This window comes from Wolffia australiana, chromosome 6 (assembly GCF_029677425.1).
Source record: "Wolffia australiana isolate 7733 chromosome 6, ASM2967742v1".
NCBI classification, from domain to species: domain Eukaryota; kingdom Viridiplantae; phylum Streptophyta; class Magnoliopsida; order Alismatales; family Araceae; genus Wolffia; species Wolffia australiana.
In genome coordinates this window covers 5,039,034-5,062,254 of record NC_135840.1, presented here as the reverse complement: position 1 = coordinate 5,062,254, position 23,221 = coordinate 5,039,034, and the positions used below count along the sequence as shown (strand labels likewise).

The 23,221-nt window shown below is 36.6% G+C and overlaps 2 protein-coding genes across 11 annotated transcripts; one reads left to right on the top strand and one right to left on the bottom strand.

Moving 5' to 3' along the window:
• The first annotated feature begins 8,646 nt into the window (after positions 1-8,646).
• Positions 8,647-12,047, top strand: LOC144704602 (ribosome biogenesis regulatory protein (RRS1) family protein). Of its 9 annotated transcripts, none has more exons than XR_013581858.1 (10): positions 8,647-8,808; positions 8,951-9,101; positions 9,312-9,363; positions 9,476-9,604; positions 9,921-10,038; positions 10,122-10,308; positions 10,401-10,514; positions 10,613-10,747; positions 10,860-10,949; positions 11,688-12,047. XR_013581858.1 is itself a non-coding variant. In XM_078577080.1 (9 exons), exons 1-8 carry the CDS (start codon positions 8,681-8,683, stop codon positions 10,727-10,729), a joined length of 996 nt encoding a protein of 331 aa, XP_078433206.1. In that variant the 5' UTR covers positions 8,647-8,680; the 3' UTR covers positions 10,730-10,747; positions 10,860-11,078. The 9 variants fall into 9 exon arrangements, 3 of the variants coding, with proteins under 3 accessions (XP_078433206.1, XP_078433205.1, XP_078433204.1); XR_013581857.1 differs by having other exon boundaries at positions 11,685-12,047; XR_013581856.1 differs by having other exon boundaries at positions 10,842-10,949.
• A 4,100-nt stretch (positions 12,048-16,147) lies between these two features.
• On the bottom strand, positions 16,148-22,822 carry LOC144704529 (uncharacterized). Of its 2 annotated transcripts, none has more exons than XM_078576974.1 (10): positions 22,335-22,822; positions 21,980-22,131; positions 21,791-21,884; positions 21,306-21,376; positions 21,125-21,231; positions 20,018-20,139; positions 17,743-17,831; positions 16,998-17,057; positions 16,586-16,702; positions 16,148-16,417 (listed from the first exon to the last, which is right to left on the bottom strand). In XM_078576974.1, exons 1-10 carry the CDS (start codon positions 22,612-22,614, stop codon positions 16,316-16,318), a joined length of 1,194 nt encoding a protein of 397 aa, XP_078433100.1. In that variant the 5' UTR covers positions 22,615-22,822; the 3' UTR covers positions 16,148-16,315. The 2 variants fall into 2 exon arrangements, with proteins under 2 accessions (XP_078433100.1, XP_078433101.1); XM_078576975.1 differs by having other exon boundaries at positions 16,598-16,702; positions 22,335-22,821.
• Between the last annotated feature and the right edge of the window lie 399 nt (positions 22,823-23,221).

Here is a 23,221-nt window from a genome sequence, read left to right as displayed (position 1 = left end):
AATTTGATTCTATTAATCCCTTAGTGTGGTCAGTGTTGTGGTGACATAGCCAAATGGGAAAAAATATATTTTAGTTTTCACATAGTGAATGCATATTTACTCTCTTGATGTGCGCCTACACAACATGGTGAAATGAGCCAAAATATAAAGCCAATGAATTGATAACAATAATTCAATACTTCTGTGACTTCACAGGGAAACATGTAGAAAAATGTTTGGTCTGACATGAGTATCATGCGATTAAGGATTTTCATGTCAATCACAGCATAAAAGATAGAGAAAATGAGGATGTGGAGAGCCCAATCGTATCCTATATTGTGCAGATATAATAACAATCAAACTTCCATCATTATATTTATTCTAAGATATAATCACCAGATTGAAATAAAATTTGAGTTGAAGAACCATCATTTCCCTCCAAAAGTGGGTTTCCTGGAGGATACATCAAGATTCTGTCAATGTTCTTTTATTTAAGGTAAAAAACTCATTGATTGAATGAATATTTGCTTTGTTGATTGCCAAATGACTACCAGGCATGATCTGTACCTGATCACTAAAGTGATAATTTACTTGAGAGCTATGCATTTTCTTCCATGATTGAAATTTGATATCTATACATAATTAATTATAATTGTATTCTAAATTCTAATTGTCGCTTAATATCTCTAAGATTTATTCAAAATATGTTTTAAACACTTTATCCTATTTTTATTTTTATTTCTATCTCTTATTGGCATATTTTTCTTCCCTATACTAATCCAAAACTTTCTTCTCCAATTTTTTATATACTTGAAATTCCTCCCTCTCTCTTATTGCCAATTTGTTATAAACTTTCCGAAAGAATACATGGAAACTCCTTCCACATTATTTGAAACAATCTATTTCAAGAAATATAAATACCTAAAATAATGCATATAATAGACCAAATAAATACCTAAAAAGTACACAATTACATTCTCAGCAATAATATTTCTGGTTGCCCCGATCCCTTTGTCCACACATATCCTTTAAAAAGATTCTTGGTGAAGGAAGTCTAAGAGCTCCAGAACATACCCTCTACTAAAGCTCTTTGTGTTGTTATTGAAGTGGACCCACATTACACTACTTTGAAACATGTGGATTATTATGCAACAATTATTAATGTTTCAAAATAGATGACATGATCAGGTTGGTGGAATGAAAATGATCTAGGTTGTGGTCATCGAAATGGTGATCATGTTTGTATTGGTGATGATGGACAACTATTCCCACCATGAAAATATTGTGGTGAAGACTGCTACAGATCTGGTTATTGATGGAAATATGTGTGGCTGGAAAGCCAATCACACATTCCACATCTTGTTCCATTTTCATTAATAGAACATATTCACTATAGTGCACGTGTGGTGCTTATAATGAAATCCATGAATACATAATTTGACGTAGTGAATTATGATGAGATCGTTATACGAAGATCATAGTCTTTAAGCATGTGTTCTAAATATTCATTTTCGAAAGATACTCAAGAAGAATATTGAATTATATGGATAGAATAGCACTATCTAGCCTCACTCATATGATGAGTATGGCCGGTCTCGTACCCATTAGTGTGGAGACACTAAGGATAGATAATTGGTGCTGTTTCGCAGAAAGAGTTCACTGAATTGATTTGTATGAATCCCTTAATGGCATAATATCAAACTGTCAATAAAATTGATTCAATTCACGGTTGTGTAAGTGGTCCTTAGAGCTAAGACACCAAAGACATCTTGTGGATGGACATTTATACTTTGACTATGACCTATGAGTCCCTAATCATGGGATTCTAAATGGTCTTAGTTAATGTGCATCAAGAAGTTCATGAAGATGATTGAATGGTCAAGATGGGATTGCCCACCTTCGGTATAAGAGGTGAAAATAAAAGGAAGACGATGTGATGAAGTCCTCGGCCAAGGCAGCAAAATTTCAGAGAAGAGTTCTCTGATGATTTTCGAACGCATCAATACTGACTAGAATGACCAATTAGGGTTTTATAGTTGACCATACCCTAAGTCATCCTATGAGTGTCAAGTGGATGAGGGATTATACTTCCATGGTAATATGACGAACAGATTCCATGAATGAGTCGATAAGCACTCCTTCATATCTTCTAGAGCACGAAGTGTAGCTCAGCACCCCACGTTTTGGAGACTCAACCTATCGATTGGGTTAAATCGATCTGATATTAGTCAATCTGATGATATAGTTAATTAATATGGAAGGCCAACAAAAGTTATTGGGCCATTCAATTCATTAACTCGACTTATATATGGGCTTAGAGGGTCACATGCAAATGGTCTTTTGGATGTGAAAAGATGTACTTAAGTTTTAGGGGTTTTATAAAAAATACCCAATTAGTATAAATAAGGTAAGGCCATGAACAAAATTCACCCATTCCAGAATTTTTCAGGGGCCTTCCCCTTCTTCTCCTTTCTCCCCACACTTCATCTCCATTCCTGATGCGATCAAGATGGCGTAACGACGACAACGTAGATTGAACATGGCTCGTCAACGAGAAGGAGGAGATCTGATATGCTGAGGATTGCGATCATATTTATAAAGGCTACACACTTGAGCAGCTCGACTCGTCTCGCTCCATGATCTGAGAAATCATAGATGTCACATGTCCTTCATTTCATGTTTTATCGATGTTCTTAAAATTCCATTTTAGTCTTCTACTGCAGATTGTTTTGAATTCTTCATACAGATCTAGGCCCCTAGAACCCAACCAATGCTATTAGCTAAGTTTGGCAAGTCGACTAATTCTGATCACGCTACAACTTGGCACACACATTATCTACCAAGTCACTTAATATAACCGTCTTCTACAAATAATATGATCATTGACGAACAATTTTGTATAAGTACTTCATCAGCTTCTTCTGCAACCCAAACCTCCCCTATATACTCAAGTACTACTAACGTGCAATATTTTTATCCTCTCTTATGGATCTTAACTAACATGTATTTATGAACTTTTTCTGGATTTTCAACCTACTAGATTCTCTTGTTGGATGAGAAGGCAGGATTGTCCCATCTTTAGCATCATCAGGTTAAACATCCTACTCTTAGACTTCCCTTTTCCTTTTATAATTTTGACTTATGTTAGTTGGGATAAACATAAAAATTATATATCCTTCCTAAATATTCAAGTTACCTAGTGATGAATTAAGGGAACAACTGGATTAGGGCTTGAACACCTTTAAGGATCAAGCCCAAGGGATTGCTGGATAGAGATAATCACCCTTCCAAAATCTTGATTCTCACTTGAAGAGGAAAGATATTTAACTGAAATCAAACAAAACATCTAGTAAAAGGGTGACAGAAAGTTACCTAAGTCAGATTTGATTATAGATTTGAGAGAAAAAACCTTATCTAGTATTTTTTTGAATAACTTCTCTGAAATCCTGGTGATGCTCTCCCTCAGTAATTTCTCCTGGAACATGGGTATTCTGCCCATACTTGGTGTTTTCGCAACAAACAAGAACAAGAAGGGAAGAACAAATCGCCAAATGAACTGAAGATATGCAACAATCGCCAAATAGGTTGTTGTGTCCTTCTTGGCAAACTAGGGTTGGGCCAAGTCCAAAGTATTCCCCCATTTCCTGGACTCATTGTAACAATCCAGTCATATGGATGAAAAGAAGGGGAAGAATGAATTATAGATGTCCTATTTTGTGTATTCTTTTCTCTCCAGCTAAAAGATCGTCCTGATGTATTTCTCATTAATTTCCCCCAAAAAAACCCTGATTAGCACAAATATTCCTTCTCTCATGGTCGTGTCAACAAACATTCATGTGTTCTTGTGTCCAGCACCGCAAATCAACGGTCATTAGATTACTAACATAGAATATACCTTATCCATGACTGAGACCACACCACATGTCCCTGTCTCAGGATTTTGAACTACACAGATACCCTGAGCCAATGCTGCGGCCTCGAGGATCACTTCGCTTGTTGATTTTCAAATAAACTAAGGGGACCTTATCCTTCATCAAACATCAAAAGCATTAAATGCCAGAGGAAAAGTTAGTTGATAGCTAAATATTCCATGTCATTCCCAAAACCTCATGCATTTATTAAAAAAATGGTTACTCTTTTTTTCATTCGTCCACATAATCATTCACATTTTGTATTAATTTCAGGTCTATTTAACTGACATCTATCCTCCGCATATCCCTTTGATATTCAAAAGATGCCAATCGTTAGCTTTAAATATGTCATTTTCATCTTGCAATTTGTGAGATCAAAATAATGTGGTGCTGAAAGGCAAACTAATCATTTATAATGTAAGTTAACTAAGTGCAACTGCCACATGGTGGCATGACACACATTCTAAAATAAATGAAATAAAATCACAAAAAAATCAAAACCAATGGATAAATGGCTTTTACTATAAAAATTATTTTCTGACTGATTTAGCTACTGGAAAATGCCACAAAAATACTGGCAAGTCTACAAAAACTGAATTTCCCTTTAGTAATCCAAATAAAATATATGGTGACTAAAAATAATAATTTTTATGGAATTTCTGTCATAAAATTTGTAAAAGTACTACAAAATCTAGAAATTTATAAAATCACATCAAAAGATATTTTTAAAAATAAAATTATAATAATATGCAACTAAAATTATTGTAGTGCAAATTTTTTTTAATATGCTAGATATTTTCATATCTAGGACATAAGAAGAGATGTTTTAAAAAAAAATGGAAAGAGGAAAGAATGATAAGGGTAAATATATGTAATAAGTTATGCATATAAATCTTAATATAAAAGAAATAAGGGAAAATAGTGGATGATAATGATGATGGTGTGATGGATGATTTGTATCGATGAGATAGATATATGTGGCGGGCTAGATTTGGGTAGGTAGAGGTGGATGGATATGTTTGATGGATATTGTGTGGCCGCCAAGCCAAATCACACCACCATGTTTTATTTAACTTCATTGTATAAAATATTATGATCATTATTATTATAGTGTGATATTTAATATGAAGTTCGTGAATTCTAGCAATGACCTAATGAATTATGATGAGATCATGATACAATGATTGCTAGTCTTTAAACATGTATTCTAAATATTCTTATTCGGTGGATAGACAAGAAGGAAATTGATTTATCCATATAGAAAAACACTAATTGATTCTACTTATACAATAAGTATACCTGATCATATGGCTATTGGTGTAGCAACACTAAGGACATATAGTGGGTGCTCTTTGGAGAAAGAGTTTACTTAATTGATCCAAAGAATCTTTGAATGGTATTTTACATAAAAGTCAATCAGTTTGATTCATGTCACGGTTGTATAAGTAATTCATTGGCCTGAGACACCAAGGACATTTCGTGGATGGACAACTACATTTTGACTACCACTTACAAGCCTTTAATCATGTGATTCAAACAAGTCATACCTTGATAAGAAGCTCATGGAAATGATTGAGTGATCAAGACGAGATCATCCACCCCCGTTACAAGAGGAGATTGGCTCAATGAAGACGATGCAGCAAATCCTTAGCCAAGGTTGTGAGGACATTGGAGAAGACGTGCTACAATGACCCCCGTTATGCATCATTCGAGAGTCTCGCACGGATGATGGATTATACATACACGGTAACTGATAACAATAAAGGTTCCATGAGAGAGTTTGGACACTACTCGATATCTTCTGGAGCATGAGGTGTAGCTTGGCACCTCATTGGCTTAAAACTTAATCAATCGATTGAGTTAAATCAATCCTTAATTAATTAATACATATGTTGATATAGTTAATTATTAATATTTCCAATAGCTATTATTGGGCCACTAAAGTTAATAACTAGAATGATACATGGGACTTGAGGGTCACACGCATAATATCATACGGGCATTGGTGAATATATTTTACTTAATGGGTTTTTTGAGCAAAACTTGAGTGAAATATAAATACGGAAGGGGCATTCATTCCAAGCATGTATGCCAGCCAAAATCGTAAGCCCCTGTTCTCCACTCTGCTCTCTTATCTACTCAACCAAGGAGAGTGTCTTCATGGTGACACGATCTTCAAGATTTTTAAGGAGAGATGAAGAAGAGGAGGAGATCCAAAAGCAACGTGATCGCTTGGATACTTCTAAAGGCCGAACACGTGAATGGCTTTAGAATGATCTCAAAGTGAGCAAGTCAAGGGTGGAATAAGTTCCCCATAAGGTATGTGTGATGTTCTCATTTCAAGGTCGATTGAGAATTGATAACACGCTTCCGCATACATGGAAACCATGTTTTCCATAATTGATCAAAGAAACAGAACCCAACAATATTTAATAACAAGATTACAATGCAAGTACAATGAAATTGTTATTGATATTTGTATAATGCCACGATCAAGACTATTTGTGGCATTGACAGATTCCCTTCACTTTTATTTTGTCTTCAAACATGATAATTATTATATTGATATCATAAATTTCAATATTTATTTGCATTAAGATGACTGTGTATTATTTCAGTCAAGCTTGAATAATTAAATTGAGACTAAGAGTGACATTTTGAATTTTTAAATTTTTGGTATTTTGAAAAAGATAATTTTCTAAGTTGTAATTGTTAAAAACTTTCTTCCATTATATCACATATATTTTTTATATTAGAATATATATTTTATATGTTGTGAATTAGAAAATTAATTTTGGAAGTATTTAAAGGCTTTTGTCTCTATTTTGCACCCCACCGCATGATTCCATTTTCTAAAATGGTGATCAATCAATAATATTTTACATTAACTAGTCCAACTAATCGTTGATAAACTGCCCCATTATGGTCAATCAAGAAATGACAGATTTTCATGTATTGACGCATAAGGTTATGTAGCCCAATGGAAAAGAGAGGCATAAAAAATCTCAATAAGTGCCATTAGAAAGCAATACACATTTAAAGACCACAAATTTCATCAATATTATTCGTAATAAAATCTAAAAAAATACTGATCACAGATCCTTGGACTAATTTCATTAACCGGAAAGGGGAAATGTGATGATGTGGCTTTCACAATCTGTATCATCACATCATGTGTTAAAGGCATCACTAGTGACATTTTATTTTTAATCTGGATGCAATGATAAATGTCTGATTGGGACAAGCCAATAACTAATGATGTACAGACTTATGGCTAGTGATTTAGGGGTTCTTCAAAAAATTTGAGCCTGTGAAACCGTGAAGCAATGTTGGCCAGCACTAAAGAGGAGAGAGAAAATGAGCAAAATGAATGGCCCAAATTTCACCCCAATATTTGATGATTAAAAAGGCTTTTTGGGTTAAAATTTTGAGGGTAGTTTTTTCTTTCTCCCCTTTATCCATCCATTACCTCTGATATATAAGTCAAGGTGCTGAATGCTTGAAAATTTATCTTTGAAATTGCTTCATATATTTGTAGGATTAGTGAAAAAGAGTGAGTTGGGAGATCCATCGATGTGTCTTGGTGTTATTGGCTGATCAAAGAGAAGCGATATAGAAGAGGAGGATTTCAAGTGGATCTCCATATTGTCATGGTTTGCCCCCTTGTTTTACATTGTTTCCTCCTTCATCACCATTATCTACCTTAGAGCCATTCATCTCTTCCATAAAAAACATACCCAAAATATTACTCACCTCCTAAACCTTTATCATCAGTCCTTATCATCCCCCGATTCATAAATTTAAAAGTGTATTTTATATTCATGTCATAATCACATCATCTCTTCACTCCATCATTTTTATCTTTCTTTCTCATTCTCTCTCTACATATACCACCTTCTATCTTCTAACTTTCATACTGATATTCATACTCTTTATAAATGTTAACTATCACTTTCTTCTCGATATCCCTCTTCGCTATATGCTTACAAGAGCCATATTATTCTACGAACATGTAAATATTTCAAATCAAAAAATTATATCTTGGTGTCTTTAGCTCTATTAGAAATTCCTTGTGAAATGACTCAAAAGATGAATTATTATAATAATTATCATATTACGTCATTTTAATTGATTTGATATAACCTAAAATAATTTATGAAATTTATTCGGGGATAATAAAAATGTGATTTAAAACATTGAGTTATTTTGGTACGTCATGAGGAATTTGATAGTGTTATGAGGTTTTCAATTTTCCATTTTGTTCTACTAGCTTGAAGAACATAAATTAATACATCTTTATCATGACTTCCAACTTTATTTTTTGCATCATATTGTTAAAAAATATGATACCAAACAAACTTGATTATAAACTAACGTTTATTACCGAAAAACCAGTTCCATCTTAATAAATTTTGAAATAGTTGACATTTGCAGTTCACAACCTTCTCCAGAAAATGTATATAGTCCATTGTTGATAATACCTCCTGAAGTCATATGACGTCTAAATAATAAAAAATTGAATCAATGTCATGTCAACATGTATGCACAGTTTTGTGAACTTCTAAAAAAAAACCCAAACAATTCCTAGTTAGAGCTACAGAATCAATCAGCTTCAATCTTTTTTTTCTTTTCCATTGAACCTAAACTTCCTAGTAGTCAAGAGCAAGGCCCAGTTGAATTCAATTCATGGGCAATGGACAAAATCTGCCATATTGGGCCAAATTCAAATAGTTTTAGGGTTGGGTCTTCTCAAGATGAACTCTATTCCCAGCTTCGGGAGGGAAACAGAGATGACAGAAGCGATGGAGACAAGGTCGCCGGCGGGGGACTCAGCTGAGAACTTGAAGGCCCAAGTCGACCTGGGTAACCTCGCAGCCTTCGACCCAACATACCATTTGAGTTCCCAATCCTCGGAAAGGTATCTTTATTCTTTTTACCAGTTTTCTTCTCATGGGTTTCATCTTGGATTTGAATCCTGCACGTTTTTTACGGTGAAATGCTGATTTCAATCGATTCCTGTTCTTCTGGGTACTATAAATTTGCGTTTTTTTGGCATTTAGAGAAGCGCTGAAGAGGGAATGCCTGCAGAAGGCTACCGAGCTTATCCAAGCGGTGGCCAATGAGCTCTTCGTTTTGGCTGCTGTGGAGGACCGTGATGGCCCTCTCGTTACCCTTCCTAAACCGACAACCAAGTTGCCGAGGGAGAAACACGTATGTCAATCGATATATTCGAGTCTCTTTTGTTACCCTTTTCATCTTATTTTTTTTGTATCATCTGCAAACTATAAATCGTTTAGATACTGAGCTGACGAGGAATATTCTGCAGGCGTTTGCTTGATCAGATTTGATCCATTCTTTCATTTGAAGTTGTGTTTCTCCCGTCTATGGCATGATTAGTGATTAAATCTTTGTCTCCTGCAGTTTCCAAGACCAAAGCCACCGACAAAGTGGGAAGAATTCGCTAAAATGAAGGGTCAGCTATCAGATTATTCCCACCTTGATGTGTTATTAATTAATTAGACAGTATGATGCCTTGTCTGTGTTCCGATTCTCACATCCCCTTGTTATCTTTTGTTGTGTTTCAGGAATCAAGAAGAGGAAGAAAGGCAAGCAGGTGTTTGATGAACAAACAGGCACTTGGAAACGCCGGTTTGGCTATGATCGTGTAAATGATGATAAGGATGTGGCGATCATTGATGCTAAATTAACCGACGGTAATTTGAGTTTGCTTAAAATTTCCTTTTACGAGTTTCTCTATGTCAGTTTGGTGTAACATCGTAACTATACCCGGAGGAAAAAAACAACTTATATGCATAAGCGAATTTTTTTTCCAAGTTTTTCGGTGTCGAACTCAGAACTATATGTTCTCTAGCCACCGGCAATATGGGTATTTGAAAAAAGGCCGTAAAGTCTTAAAACCCCAGAAACTTGTGTCGGAAAGTGATCATGTCTTCATTAATTCGAAGTTCCAATTTCATAAAATCAATTCCCTGCATGAATACGTGTACCCATCGATTTTTTGTGATTCAGAGCCTGGAGAAGATCCATTCAGTAAGCGGAAGGCCGAGAAAAAGACGCGGGTTGAGAAGCAGGAAAAGAACCGACTGAAAAACTTAACGAAGGCCATGAAAGCTGATGCGTTACCCAGGTTGGCATTTCTAACTAAAATTGATTTTGTATTTTCGGCTCGTTGAATTTACTAATATTTTGATGGAATTCTTCTTTTTGTAGTCACATACAGCTGTCTGCAACATCATTGCCAATAACTGGAACCCAGAAAGATTTGCCCAAGAAAGCAAGCAAAAAGGAGATTGAGAACGTGGCCGGAATGGCCGCTTCATCAACAGCAAGCATAGGTAAATTTGACAAGAAGTTACCCGGAGAGAAGCCCCCAAAGCATCCTGGAAAGTATCGGAAGGTTCGTAAATTCCTCGTCTATCTTCATTTTGAGTGGAATCTCTTCCATTTTCTGTTAAAATGATGAAATCTTTACTTCAAATCCGTCTCTAGTTCCTCCCTGTGGTGGAAGGAAAGGGGATTGGGGCGCAAGAAAAGCAACAAACTGATAAGATTCTCAACAAGCTCTTATCAAGAGATGCGAGTGAAATACTTGACGTCAATAAGGCAAGATCGGCATCATATTTTCTCCTTTTATCATTTTTTCGATCTATCAAAAGAAGTAATTAGCTAATCAATTGTGCCTCTTAATCCTTGTCGAGCAGGCCGTGAAGGTTTACAACTTACAAGGTGAGAAGAAGAACAGGAGGGATAAATTTTCTAGTTCGGGCAAGATGAAGGCCAAGAACAAACCGATGAAAAAGACTTCGAAGAAAAACTAATTGGTTGAGAGATCTGAGGTGGGTTTGGTTTGGCCGATACAAAGGTGTCTTTGAAGAGAAAACCTACTAAATTACATCTGAAGCTGTGATAAGCGATGTGACGTGCCTTTAGTGATTTGTTATTTCGAAGCTGCGATGGGAGTTGGCCCAACGTCTGATATGGACTGCACCCACAAGTTTTTAGCCGAAGAGGGATCCCAGTTAAGATGTGTTCTTCAAGGTTAGTTTATGAGATTGATTCATTGAATTTCATCCTCCATATCTAGTTCAACGACGTATACGTGTAGTAGAGAGCTGTAGAGATTATGCGGTATTTTATTTTGGTAGAAATTATGGTGTTCTTTTGCTACCTTCCTGCCTTCTTTCTCTCTTTTCACCTTCTGCCTTTTCCTCCCTCTCTCTTCCTCTTCCTCCCTCATACAAATACACTCTATCTCTGTTCGTCATATTCCCTTTTAATAAAAACATCTTAATTTTTTCTCTTGTTAAAAGCCATTGCACATTATCTGTAATTTTTTTGAACTATCAAAATCCACAATTGTCCAACTCCACAATGTTTTTAAGCCCATTTCTCTTATTTGCATTGCTTACATTGGATTCTCCTGGAATGTGGCGATGTTTAGTCTCATAGATAATTGATCTGCTTTGACTTGTTGAATTATATTTATCTTCTACTGCCCATATTAGTATTTTGGTGGAGCTAGTGTGCCCTGTGAGTGTTGGGCCTTATCAATATATCGTTTTCTCTCCACTATCTTTCCACGCATGATGTGTGATAGTAACTGGACCTCTATCTTCATTTCTCTCCTCTCTTTTTCTCTCCCCCAATCTACTTCGATCAATCATTTTCTCTCTCATTTTCTTTCAAAGTCTTATCTCTTATTGTATGTCTCTCTCAATCAATACTTCGTTTGGTTGCCTCACTACTTTCTTTCGTTCTTTTACTGTCCGGCAGCAGGCAAAGCTAGTTGGCTGAGAAAATGTCATTTTTTGAAGTGTAGCTAGATTAGATGGTGGAAGGATGGAGAGGATAAAACTTGCCTATCTTATAACCAAGTTTTCTCATGTCATTGTGTGCACCTGTCATTTCTTATAAAGTTGCCCATCTTATATTGCATAATCGAATTGCATTAGTTGACTATGAATTGAACTAGGCATTTAAAATAAAATTCCTTTCGTAGATCTTGTGGCAACTTCGGCCACATGCCTACATTTTTTCTTTGTACATTTTCTGGGTTGGACATCACCTTGTGTGGAACATTGGGGATATTTTCTTTTTTTGTTTTTCAAAGAAGGAACGCTGAGGATGTTGGCCTGATTCTGTTTTTTAACTAATGTACTCAGATCCCAAGGTTCACGTACATGTACTCGAGTTTTATGAAGTATTATATGCATCATTGATAATGAATAGGCTTTGAGTACACAGCTACTCAACCTAGATCAATTGTTTGAAAAAATATTATTCTACCATTCAAATTCATGGTATCCTTAAACAAGTCGACGCTAAACAGAACTGATGCTCAAGATTGGCAATTTACATGGGAAACTTGAGAAGCAAATCAGGAAATCCCAAGAAACATGCAAAGATACTAATTTAATATGTATGATATCATAGAATTCTTGTTAGCAAGGCAAATTTGATTGTTAAGAACCCTTGTGATGATTAGTTATGAGCATTTTTGTCTTCCTAATTGATTGTATGAATTACAAATTTTTCATACTTCACCAGCTAAAGATTTCTGAGAGATATCTGTTGCAGCCAAACACTCTTGATTTGTGCTTAATTTAAAATGCATAATTCATTAGCACTTGATATATCCTGGAAACATTACCCAGAAAACAATCTTATTATGTTTCAAAACAAAACTTGAGTAGACGAATTCATTCTAGTTAACATATTCTCAAACAAATATTTTGAGTATTTCCCATTTTCAATAATAATGCTCTCAATTGTTTACCAAAGATAGGAAAATATTCAGATTTTTTTTCAAAAAAAAAGAATCAGAAGATAAGTTACTTCACCAGGTTTTAAAGTGAAGAATCAAAGCTATTTTGATAAAGGACCCAGCTACACGGGCAACCGGTTACCCAAAGGAATCTTGGGCAACCGGGACACGTGGAAAAAAACCACGTGTCTTGCAAGGATTGGGCGTGGAAGCCCGAGAACCCCCAAATACGCTCTCTCTCTCTATCTCTCTCTTCCCGGCGATCCTCCGGCGATACTCCGGCGATTCTCTCTATATCTCCGGCGATTCTCCGCGCGCAGAACACGGTTCAGCTGGCGCAGCCTCAGAGCCAACTCCTCGAGCTGCCGGCGCAGCCCGACGTTCTCCCGCTCGAGCGCGGCGGCTCGGCAAGCACAGCCATCGGCTTGCGCCTCGACGTGCCGGTTCTCCTCCTCGAGCGAGCCGGCCTCCTTCACCAGCTCGTCCAAGTGCTGCTGCTTCTTAATCTTGGGCGACCGCCACGCCGGAGTATTGCCGGAGGATCGCCGGAGGACCACCGGGAAGAGAGAGATAGATACAGAGAGAGAGTAAAGTTAGAGAGAGAGAGAGAGGGGATTATGGGTTGCCCGGGAACCCCCAAAAACTTCCAGAGAGAGCGTATTTGGGGGTTCCCGGGCTTCCACGCCCAATCCTTGCAAGACACGTGGTTTTTTTTCCACGTGTCCCGGTTGCCCAAGATTCCTTTGGGGCAACCGGTTGCCCGTGTGGCAGGGTCCTTTGATAAAAGGTAAAATATAAAAATATTGGTTTTGCAAAGCATATGGTTATGGCCTCACACTAGAGAGCCTACCTAAATACAAGATGACTTCTCATCCATCTTAATCCAAGAGAGTTTTCAAAAAACAATATTCATCATACAGATTATGAGAAATCAAAACATTCGTTATTCCATTTTAAATGTAATTTTGTGTCTAATTTTTTTCTCCAAAACATAAGAAATATGATTGTTTGGTTCAGAATTCAGTTATTCAATGTATGTCCCATATTTTTCTTCGAGACGTAAAAAGTGAACATGATATTCAACACGTGGGCTCATTGATGTGATGATATAACAGTACATTTAACATTTCAGAAACAATTAAAATACATTCATGACATAAAAATGTAGCTGTGGAGGCTAATAATGAAATACCAAAGTACTTTTTCAACGCTTAGTAAGGTTCGGATTAGCTCGTTAATCTTAGCCTGTCAGCCTTATACAAATTCCTATCGCCCTGGGTTAATAAACTAGCTTGGTGAGCTAAGCCAGCTTGGTTGGCATGGTTGATGACAAATCATGGTGTTCAGAGTCTTGCAATTGTTTTAAATACTACCCTCTGTTTTAGATACGTTTTTTTATGTACTACCGTTCAAATGAATACTGTTATTTAGTTTTTTCGCCTATTTTTTAAAAAATATCGCTCACAGAAATAGAATCATTAAAATTTAAATAGCATATGATTCTTGTTATTCATATCTCCAGTGGAATATAAAAGTGGAGTAGGGACCATTCAATTAAGCGTAAATGGAGATCATAATGTAGAACTAATGGTTTCTTAAGAATGCCACCAATGTGCTTTCCTGGATCTTCACTTAAGGTTTTATTTTTGTAAAGAAGCAAAATAGATTATCACTTTATGATGAGATGTTCATGGGCCAGGTGATATCAACGCATACGTAATCAATATCTACTCAAGAAAAGGATCAACCCTAGAATGATCTAGGTTGTTCACTGAGAAAGGCATTCTAAATTCAGTAATAAATAATTAGATGGGAGTTAGTATTGTCATATTTATAGTAAACTTCAGTCTTTGACCAGAAGTTCAACGATCCAAGTCGAAGCCTTTGACTTCATGTTCTAAATATGATATTTTATACTGGTAAGCATTATAAGATTATAGATGTTACGACAGCCTTTTCTCATTATAAATTGCCACTTAATTCCGTGCAATGTTATGGATTTTGGGGCATTATAAATACAGTTGCTATTCCATTTGGCACAATTAAAATGTGTATCGATCCAAAAGGTGACCTCATGGAATTATTAGAGATAAAGTCATGAAGAGTCACATGAAAACTAGATGAGCCCATGTGAACAGTTATGACTCGTCAACGATGCTAATGAGGGATGTCATTGAAATGAACTTTGAAACTATACAATTCATCTTTTTTGCTCGTATTTTTTTCATAATTTACTTATTCTGATATAGAATGATATATAATCTGACTATGGTTTCGGTCTAGAGTTTACAAATCAGCTCACTCGATTGAAACACGATATAATGCGTAGAAGTAGCATCATTTCTTTTTTACAGTTTATGAGGCATAGTTCAGATATAAAAGTCAAGTTTAATATAAACCCAGATGACCATTTTGTATTTATTTTCATCAGACATTGGATCAGTCTTATCTAAAATCTAAATGCTTTGTTGAAATCGAGAAGTTTTGACTTACTAATTTTATATGAACTATTTGTTAGCCCTACATCTTAAGTACCCTGACGTAACAGTTGGTCACAATTTCTATGCTGTCGACCCCTGCATTCATGTATGTCCCCAAGGTGGCATGTGAGTTGCTATCATGGTGTATATGTGAAGATAAAGATGTTGAACTTATGTGCAGATGAAAAAGGTGATAATTCTCAATTCCTAATCTATTTTCCCTGCGGTTCTAATTATGAAGGCTTCGTTATTCCAATTATCCATATAACTAGCTAAGTGATTGGTGGTTTGACTACTAGTTTTTTTTTTAATGAAATGGTTTGACTACCAGTGAAAGTAAACATCAAATTATTTCATATAAGCTTGGTCAATTTCATATACCTTCTTATGGTATTTAAAGAAAAAATCTAACTAAATGTTTGCTCAGACATGCTTCTCAAAATTGCACTTGATCTCCCTTAAAAGTCTGCCACAAGCCAGGAGTTGGCACAAGTAATGACGATCTCAATGGTTCAGGTTTGGATTTTCCGTCATTTGTCATTCTTCTCCCCATCAATGATTGTCTCTTCAAACGGGCATTTATTTCTCTTCTATGTAGAAATTCAGCACAGCATGGAATAGATTTGATCCCCATCTTGAGTTCCAGTACAGAAAGATGTTTCTTTGACCTTCACTCTTAATCTTTCTTGGATGATATCCCCTCTTCATCAGTTTGAGTTCAGCTCTGATTAGGAGATGACTTGATGCAGATCCTTTCAACATCGACTTCATCACTAGAGAAATCGCAAGACTTCCCTTCACTTCACTTTTATTGATGTTCTTGGCGCAGTTTTCAGCCTATTCTTCCTTGCTAGAACCATGATGGGATCTTGAATGATTTCACCATTAAGCTTTTCGAATGAGCTGTACCGCAACTAAAATTGTTGGAGTAACTCTTTCACCACATACATTCAACATTTCATCTCAACTACTGCATCGCAAAGATTACAATCGGCTTATCTGAGATCATCCTTCTCAGTAATCTAAGTTTCAAAAAACCATGAGTGATTTATTGAAAAAAACTGGGGGCCCAAACTTTAAACTGCTACCAAACCTGTAATTCACTTACGCTTAGTGTGTTGTTCTCACAAAAATTCCACTAGCATCTACCCTAAGATCACTTAGCATTTGATCTCTTGGAAGTCGACCAAAACTTCTAGTCCCATATCCTTTAGGGAGGAGATCATTGAAAGAATATCCTTGTTCAATGAGGCGGCCATCATCTGCAAAAAACAATGATAAGTCAAAACCAACGCTTCTATTGGACTCGGGAATATTTTTGAAACTAGTAGTTCTTCAGGGTGGAAATCAGTTTGAAGAACATGGAAGAGAAAACTAGAACTTTGCCAGAAACAACGGATATTTGGGACAAGAGTTGCTAGAGTGTTTACCGAGGATATTACCTTCCTTTCATTTTCTTTAAAGCGCTTCAGTATTTCTAGTGGCCATTCACTAACCAATAACTGAAGTTCACCAGCGATGTTTGGTTTCTTGTCATCCGGAAGATTCTGCTAAAAAGGAGCATTTAATTCATTGATAGATAATTTTTGCTAAAAAAATGCAAAAATGTGCTCCACTAGTTGGTTCCTGTGAATCATCAAACGGTATCATAAAAAATATTATTAGCGGAAAATACATCATCGTGTCTCCCAACTGAACACAGAAGGAAAGAGTGATTTCAAATCAATGGCTCATTTATAGTGATTTTGGGTGTTCAAGGCTAAGAAAACTAAAACAAGAAAGGTGACTTCAATAAATAATTTACAAATGAAGTAAGTAATCGCAAGGGAAGATTATGGAGACCTCATTGAGGGCATTAATTATTGTTGCAGCACTCGCGGGCTTGCCTTCAAGGAGGAAACCCTGTGAAAAAATGCCAAATATCACACATCAGTATGATTAATCTGTCCCCGTCTTACAAAACTGGTTTGCCCGACAAGTAAAAACAAGAAAATTAAATGACCTACATAGATACCATTGAACAGTTGTTAGAGTTATACTAATACCCAAACCCCCCCCCCCAACTTCTAGTCGCCAGTGATCAAAAGCCAATTCTACCGTTGCCACTACACGAGGAATGGCTAAGAAAAAGGGTATTAAGGTCTTTTGTCTAAGACACCTTTCTGAAAGCAAAACGTTATCTGTTGTGGGGAAGTGGAGAACTGTGGAGGTATGCAAGGATCAGTGTATACCAGTCTAATATATGAAAATAAAATTCATGCAAGATAGTCAATCATTGATGGCAAAGTTTGCTGTGGCTAAGAGTATGGATGAGATAATGACTACAAGTGGAGAATAAAATATGAGGCGGAATTCTAGTCAATGAAAATCAAGTCAACAGACTGCCACCACGACTAACTCATTAATTGGACAAAGTCAAGAATATACTCAATCAGCTAAAAATCAGATCCAGAGCTCAGATGATTATAAACCACCAAAAGCGATTCCAAAGTTAATATAGAATATAGTCAAAATATAAGAGATGCTATATTATATAATAATAATGTTTAAAGAAATAAAGTCATTGACAAGTATTGACAGCATTTACCTTAGCACATGAAAAGGCACTTGAAACAGTATGATGTTTAATTGCATTGGTTCTTAGCTTCTCAATTTCCCAAATTGCGAGAGGATCCCCTGAAAAATTCTCATTTCAACACGTCTTAAATTAAATTTTCATTAAAAAATCCTCCTTATGGGTAGCCATGAAGGATGATTCATTAAGACTAAAACCCTCAGGAGAAGGGAAAAAAATCAGCAAACAAATACAAAACGACTACTGGATGACTGGTAACACATACAAACTGCTAGACATCAAAGAGATGAAGAGAGGAGTGCAAGGTAGACCACAATGCTGAGTCCCTAAACTCTGTGACCTAAATTCCGCTAAAATGTTATAAATTCCTGATTAAATTTGGAGTTGTTTGTTGGAACCTCCTTTGGATGCCCTAACTTCAGTGAGAACCGCTTGAGGAAGATTGAAGCCAGACGTTGTCGGTCGAGAGAAGGGCAGAAGAAACGGCATGAAAAAAGGGAAAAACCCATATCTCATTCACTGGGGCAAAACACCCAATATAAAGTACACGTTCATTTCAGATCTTATGATCCAAACCCAATTATTACAACGGTCATATTTCATAGCTGCTAGAATGCAAAAATTACACAATACGTTATCATAGGAGATTCTAACATTGTTGAACTTAGTGTTACACAGTCATATATAGGGCACCTGTACCAGGCTAAAGTGTCTTGGGTTCAATTGCTGTAAGGCCCAATGCATAGTAATTAAGTGGTAAATCCCTCAACGGCACTTGTTGCAAGTTAGATTTACCGTTGGCTTTCTCCCTTCCTACTTGGATAATCAGTTTCATTGCCTATTTGCCAGCCAAAAAGGCAAACATAAACAGCCGCCCTTAACTTCTACCCCTCTCCTCAAAGATGTTGAATTACATTCTGATAGGACCATGTATTGCTCCAAGATGAACATGATTGAATTTAAAAAAAAAATAAGAAGGGAAGAAAAAGGGCAGAGTTCGAGAGAGATCTGAGTTTGAGCAGAGGAGAGAGACTATATTGAAGGAGAGGAAGTGAAGGCAATATTTTTTTCTAGCCAAAAGATGCCTTCCACCGGTAACATCTCCGTAGTAGGTTTGACCTATGTCATCGTTTGCCCACTGTAGAACGGGTCGGAAGCCATATCAGCTTAATGTGACAAGCACCTATCTTAAGACGCACCAAGCTGTACTCTCTATGCTAAAATGTCCTTGTGTACTTGAAAGAATAAGTGCTTTCTTCTTTCATGCTCTTCCTTTAGCTCGCTTAGAAGTAAAGAACTAACACCAAAATTACTAACAAATGCTCCCAAAAAGCAGTATCACAGTTTAAGAATGCCAGTCATGTTGCTGTTGCTGAAAATTTTCACATATTTAGTCGCATTTTCATACTTGATCTGAGCTTTCTAAGCGAAGAGCATTTGTGCTGCCGCGCTGAACCTTTTGTGCTTTGTCCGACTATAGATTTGCAGAGTTATTCAATTGACTAGTTTTGCACACAGATATTTAAAATTTCGAGCTGATGTGTATACAAGTGAGGACGAGTGACAAAATCTAGGACCCGTAGGCTAAGTGTGGAGAGTCAAAGCCTCAAAGAATTACGCAGGTGGAATCTTTTTTCCGCCCACGTTTAGAGCATTTTCATCCGACATGGGAGAAAAAGGCGGCCAGCAGGAAGCACACCCCCTGTGTAGAATAAGGGTATATTGGAAACAACAAGGGTATATTGAAACGATAAAGACCCTAACGTAGGGGTGAATAATCCATGTCTTGGGCCGTGTTAGGGTCAAAATACTATACGTATAAATGTTAGCCTGCCTTCACGACAAAAGTAAATTCTTCAAACATCTGTCACATGATGGAACTCCCGTCAGACATATTTCCCCCCAAGATATGTCACACCTGTCAGATATGTCTGAGAAACCTGTTGTCAGGGCTCCCAGCCACTAAATTCAAAATATAAAATATTTCCTTAAAATTCCTACATGTAGGCCTGAACAAATGCAGATCCAGAGATCCCGTCAGGATTGACAAGAAAACAGAAGAATAAATTTAAACTTCAAGCAGGTCAGATGTCTTGTCAGAACATAACCATTGTTTATCAAAAAGCACTGATAATGCGAATAATGTACGAAAAAGGAAGAGAAAAACTAATTATGCACAAATATCATCAGCAAGAGTTGGGGTTGGATATCCGTCAAACTAATCAAACTTTATCCGAATAGAAGCGTGGGAATATCATCTATCTGAGATGAAGATAGATGTGAATACCCATTTTGGCAGCAAATTCCATCCACGAGTCGAAAGTGGCTCTATGCAATTTCACATCAGCCTGGACGAATACTTTGGAAAATTTTGAGATTAGATCCCATCTTTTGGCGTTGTAGCAAATGCTGAAACAAACATGGGGAAATTTTTCAGCCACGACCTTAAGATTGAGTTATCAAAGAAAACATACTCTCATTAAGCCCACGTAAGAAAATTGAGATTTCACAATAAGTGAAAGGAAACTTTAAAAAAAATTGCAGTATTTCAACGAGGGATACTTCGAAGTTAGTTGACGAGATAGCAAAAGTCCAAACCAAGCGCAGTAAAGTCTATCAACTTGAAGGACATTCACCTTGGTTATGTCAACACTTACAAGCAGGAGAAGTCAACCCCCTAAAACAAACACTAACAAGATGTATCATAATTGATGCATCAATACAGATAAGAAATTTTTCCCCTCTCTCTGTCTACTACCTCTCCATTTACCTCCCTGCCTGCCAGAGATCCAGAATACTGAACGCTCCAGTCCTTTAGCTCTAGCTGAATGCAGCATTAGCTCCAAAACACCCTAGCACTGCCTGATACTTGAACCACCAAAAAAGGTACCTGATTTCCCCACTACCCAGCCTTATGTCTTCTTAATGGGCCTGTCTTAGCCCTTCTTTATTCATCACAGGCCTGTCTTTGTCCACATCTCTCCCCGCACACGACAACCTTCTGTACTTCTCTACTCCATTGAACTAGGGTTATCCACTGATTGACCCTCGTTCTGACCCATGTTGACCCTTGCCTCCTGCTTCCTCGTCTGGAGTTGAACTCTTTTCCAGCATCACTTATATCCAATATATAGGACCAAATAAGAAGAGTAAAAAATATATTTTTGAAAAAGAAGAAGACTAAAATAATGTAAGAAAAATGAAATCAAATGGCCAACACAACAAAACTACACGGGTAAAATAAATTATAAACATGTGAAAGATCTTAGTTAAGCAAACAGATAAACAATTGTGCAATCATAATTTGCGCAGAAAATATTATTCATCCATTTTGATTCACTAAAACTATTAATTGTCAAGACCTACTAAGGGAACCTACTAGAAGTCGAAGTACCTGAAAACAATATCAGCGGTACCAGCCTGTAGAGGAAGAGAGTTCCTTGACAATAGTTTCATGATATCTACCATCAGCTTTGTGTCATTGTTCTTTTTAGCATGTCGCTGAAGATAACCAAGTGTCATGAATCGTGTAAAAGAATTAAATTAAAGTGTTAGTGACCTTAAAATGGCATTACCAGCATGTAATGTGCTGAGGCAATGGTTGGAGTAATTCCGTATACATTATGTTTCCAGAGAGCCTTCATACCTGTTATTTTGGGAGCCCAAAAATAGTTTGATACCAGTATAACGGACATGTTTAGTTTACTCAAAAATTTAAGGCATAGTCTTTATGTTGATAAATAGCAGAGTATAAGAAACATTACATATCAAAGAAGATAATAATTTATTGATATAAACCTAATGGATGAAAAATCAGTTAAGCCAAGAAAAGGCTGTTGAACTGGATTGAAGAGAGAATCAATGTTGAGCATGTTAAACCTTCACGGAACAAACAAATGAAGCAATCACAACTTTTTTTTTTCTTTTGAAGAAAAAATCACAACTTTGATTAGTTGTCCAGATGCATTTTTTTGGCGCTAATAAGAAAACAAATCTCCTTGGAAAGAAAAATAATGTAATCGTTAACGATATAACAAGAAGGCCAATTCATTTTCATTACCGTAGTCGAGAGAATTTGCTCGAACGCATGCCTCAGTTACCCTAAGACAAAGGTGGCAGTTGAAGTTTGAGTTAATCCGAAGTTTTGAGAGCCTCTGCAACCATAAAAACAGAAAACAAAACACTGACGATTAGAATGAATAAATGAAAGAATGAATAAAAAATTCCAGTTAAGAGAGATATGACAGACAAAAATCCTTAAGCTTTGCAGCATTTTGAATAGAAGCTTGATATCTTCCCGAGTATTGCAACTACCAATTAGAGACCACAACCATGCATTGGGAGGCATGGTCTTCGCTTCCACTGACTTAAGCATTTTCTCATAGATCTCCTCCACAGATTCTGCAATCATTAAAAGATGCTTCAGCTCTGAATTAAAAGGCTTCCATATGCAAAAACAGAAAACTCAATTATAAAATTCATGGAAGTTCAAGCAAAAGAAATGCACTGGAAGCCAGAGTGTAAAGAGAAAAAAAACATGAAACGGAGTGCGCTTGGTTGCAAAAAAAGAGATAAACTTTAGATAATGATGGAAGAAACATTACCTCCGATACTATCATTCTCGGTTTTTGCTACCAAATCCAGATTCCCCGGCTGGCTACCCATGAATCTTAGAAGACTTAATCTTCCATTAGCCAACCCAGTAACATCCAGGGTAGAATTTCTGTGCTCTATGAACGAAGATGGGGCACGCCCACAGGCAAGAATATTTTCTGAGGGCAAGCCCAAGAAAGAGCGCTTATGGAGGAGAATCGCAATGGATTGCCCAGCTGCCAGGGCGTGTTTTGCAGAGTTCACCGCACGACCGACGGCGGCGGCGGCCATTGCCGCTAGAAATCGACTGGAGAATCGTGAGCGTCTCCCGAAGCGAAAATGGCAAACAAAGGGACTGAGGAACGGGGCAAGCAGAATCAAACCCAGAAATTAGAACCGGAGTTGTGATCTAGCAGAGAAAAGCTGAAGTGGGTATTTATCATTCGAAGCTGAAGTTCACATTTTTCGAATCGCTGAGAGAAGAAATTGAAGCCCCATTTTTTTCTGAGTGCCTAAGTCTCTAAATATTTATATTTCAAAGTCAATAGTATGGTATGATAGATCATTTCTTCTATCCATAGAACCTCCAAAGTGTTTTAGTTGAAATTTTTTGAGAAGAATATGGATTCTTAAATAACTTCAGAGTGTGTTAATTAGGATAGTTTATATAATTAAGCCCATTAGTTATTAATCCTCCTGAATATTTGTAACCTAATAACAAATCCAATGACACTTAAATGTCCAATGTCACACAAAGTGAATTATCTGATTCTGGTGGAAAATACTCCCTTTCCAATGTCCTTGCAAAAATCCTACATTGTGTGGACACATGACACATTGGGACTATAAGAATTAATGCTAGAAGTTGATAATATTGGAGCGGTTGACTTAATTGTGA

Excerpts from the sequence above, each read along its gene's own strand:
- LOC144704602 (XM_078577080.1), top strand. The coding sequence starts at position 8,681 with ATGACAGAAGCGATGGAGACAAGGTCGCCGGCGGGGGACTCAGCTGAG. Across the intron at positions 9,605-9,920 it reads TGATGCTAAATTAACCGACG|AGCCTGGAGAAGATCCATTC; the intron begins GTAATTTGAGTT and ends TTTGTGATTCAG. Across the intron at positions 10,039-10,121 it reads AAAGCTGATGCGTTACCCAG|TCACATACAGCTGTCTGCAA; the intron begins GTTGGCATTTCT and ends TTCTTTTTGTAG.
- LOC144704529 (XM_078576974.1), bottom strand. The coding sequence starts at position 22,614 with ATGGCCGCCGCCGCCGTCGGTCGTGCGGTGAACTCTGCAAAACACGCC. Across the intron at positions 21,377-21,790 it reads AGCAAATTCTCTCGACTACG|GTATGAAGGCTCTCTGGAAA; the intron begins GTAATGAAAATG and ends CCAAAATAACAG. Across the intron at positions 16,418-16,585 it reads AAAGGAAGGTAATATCCTCG|ATGATGGCCGCCTCATTGAA; the intron begins GTAAACACTCTA and ends TGTTTTTTGCAG.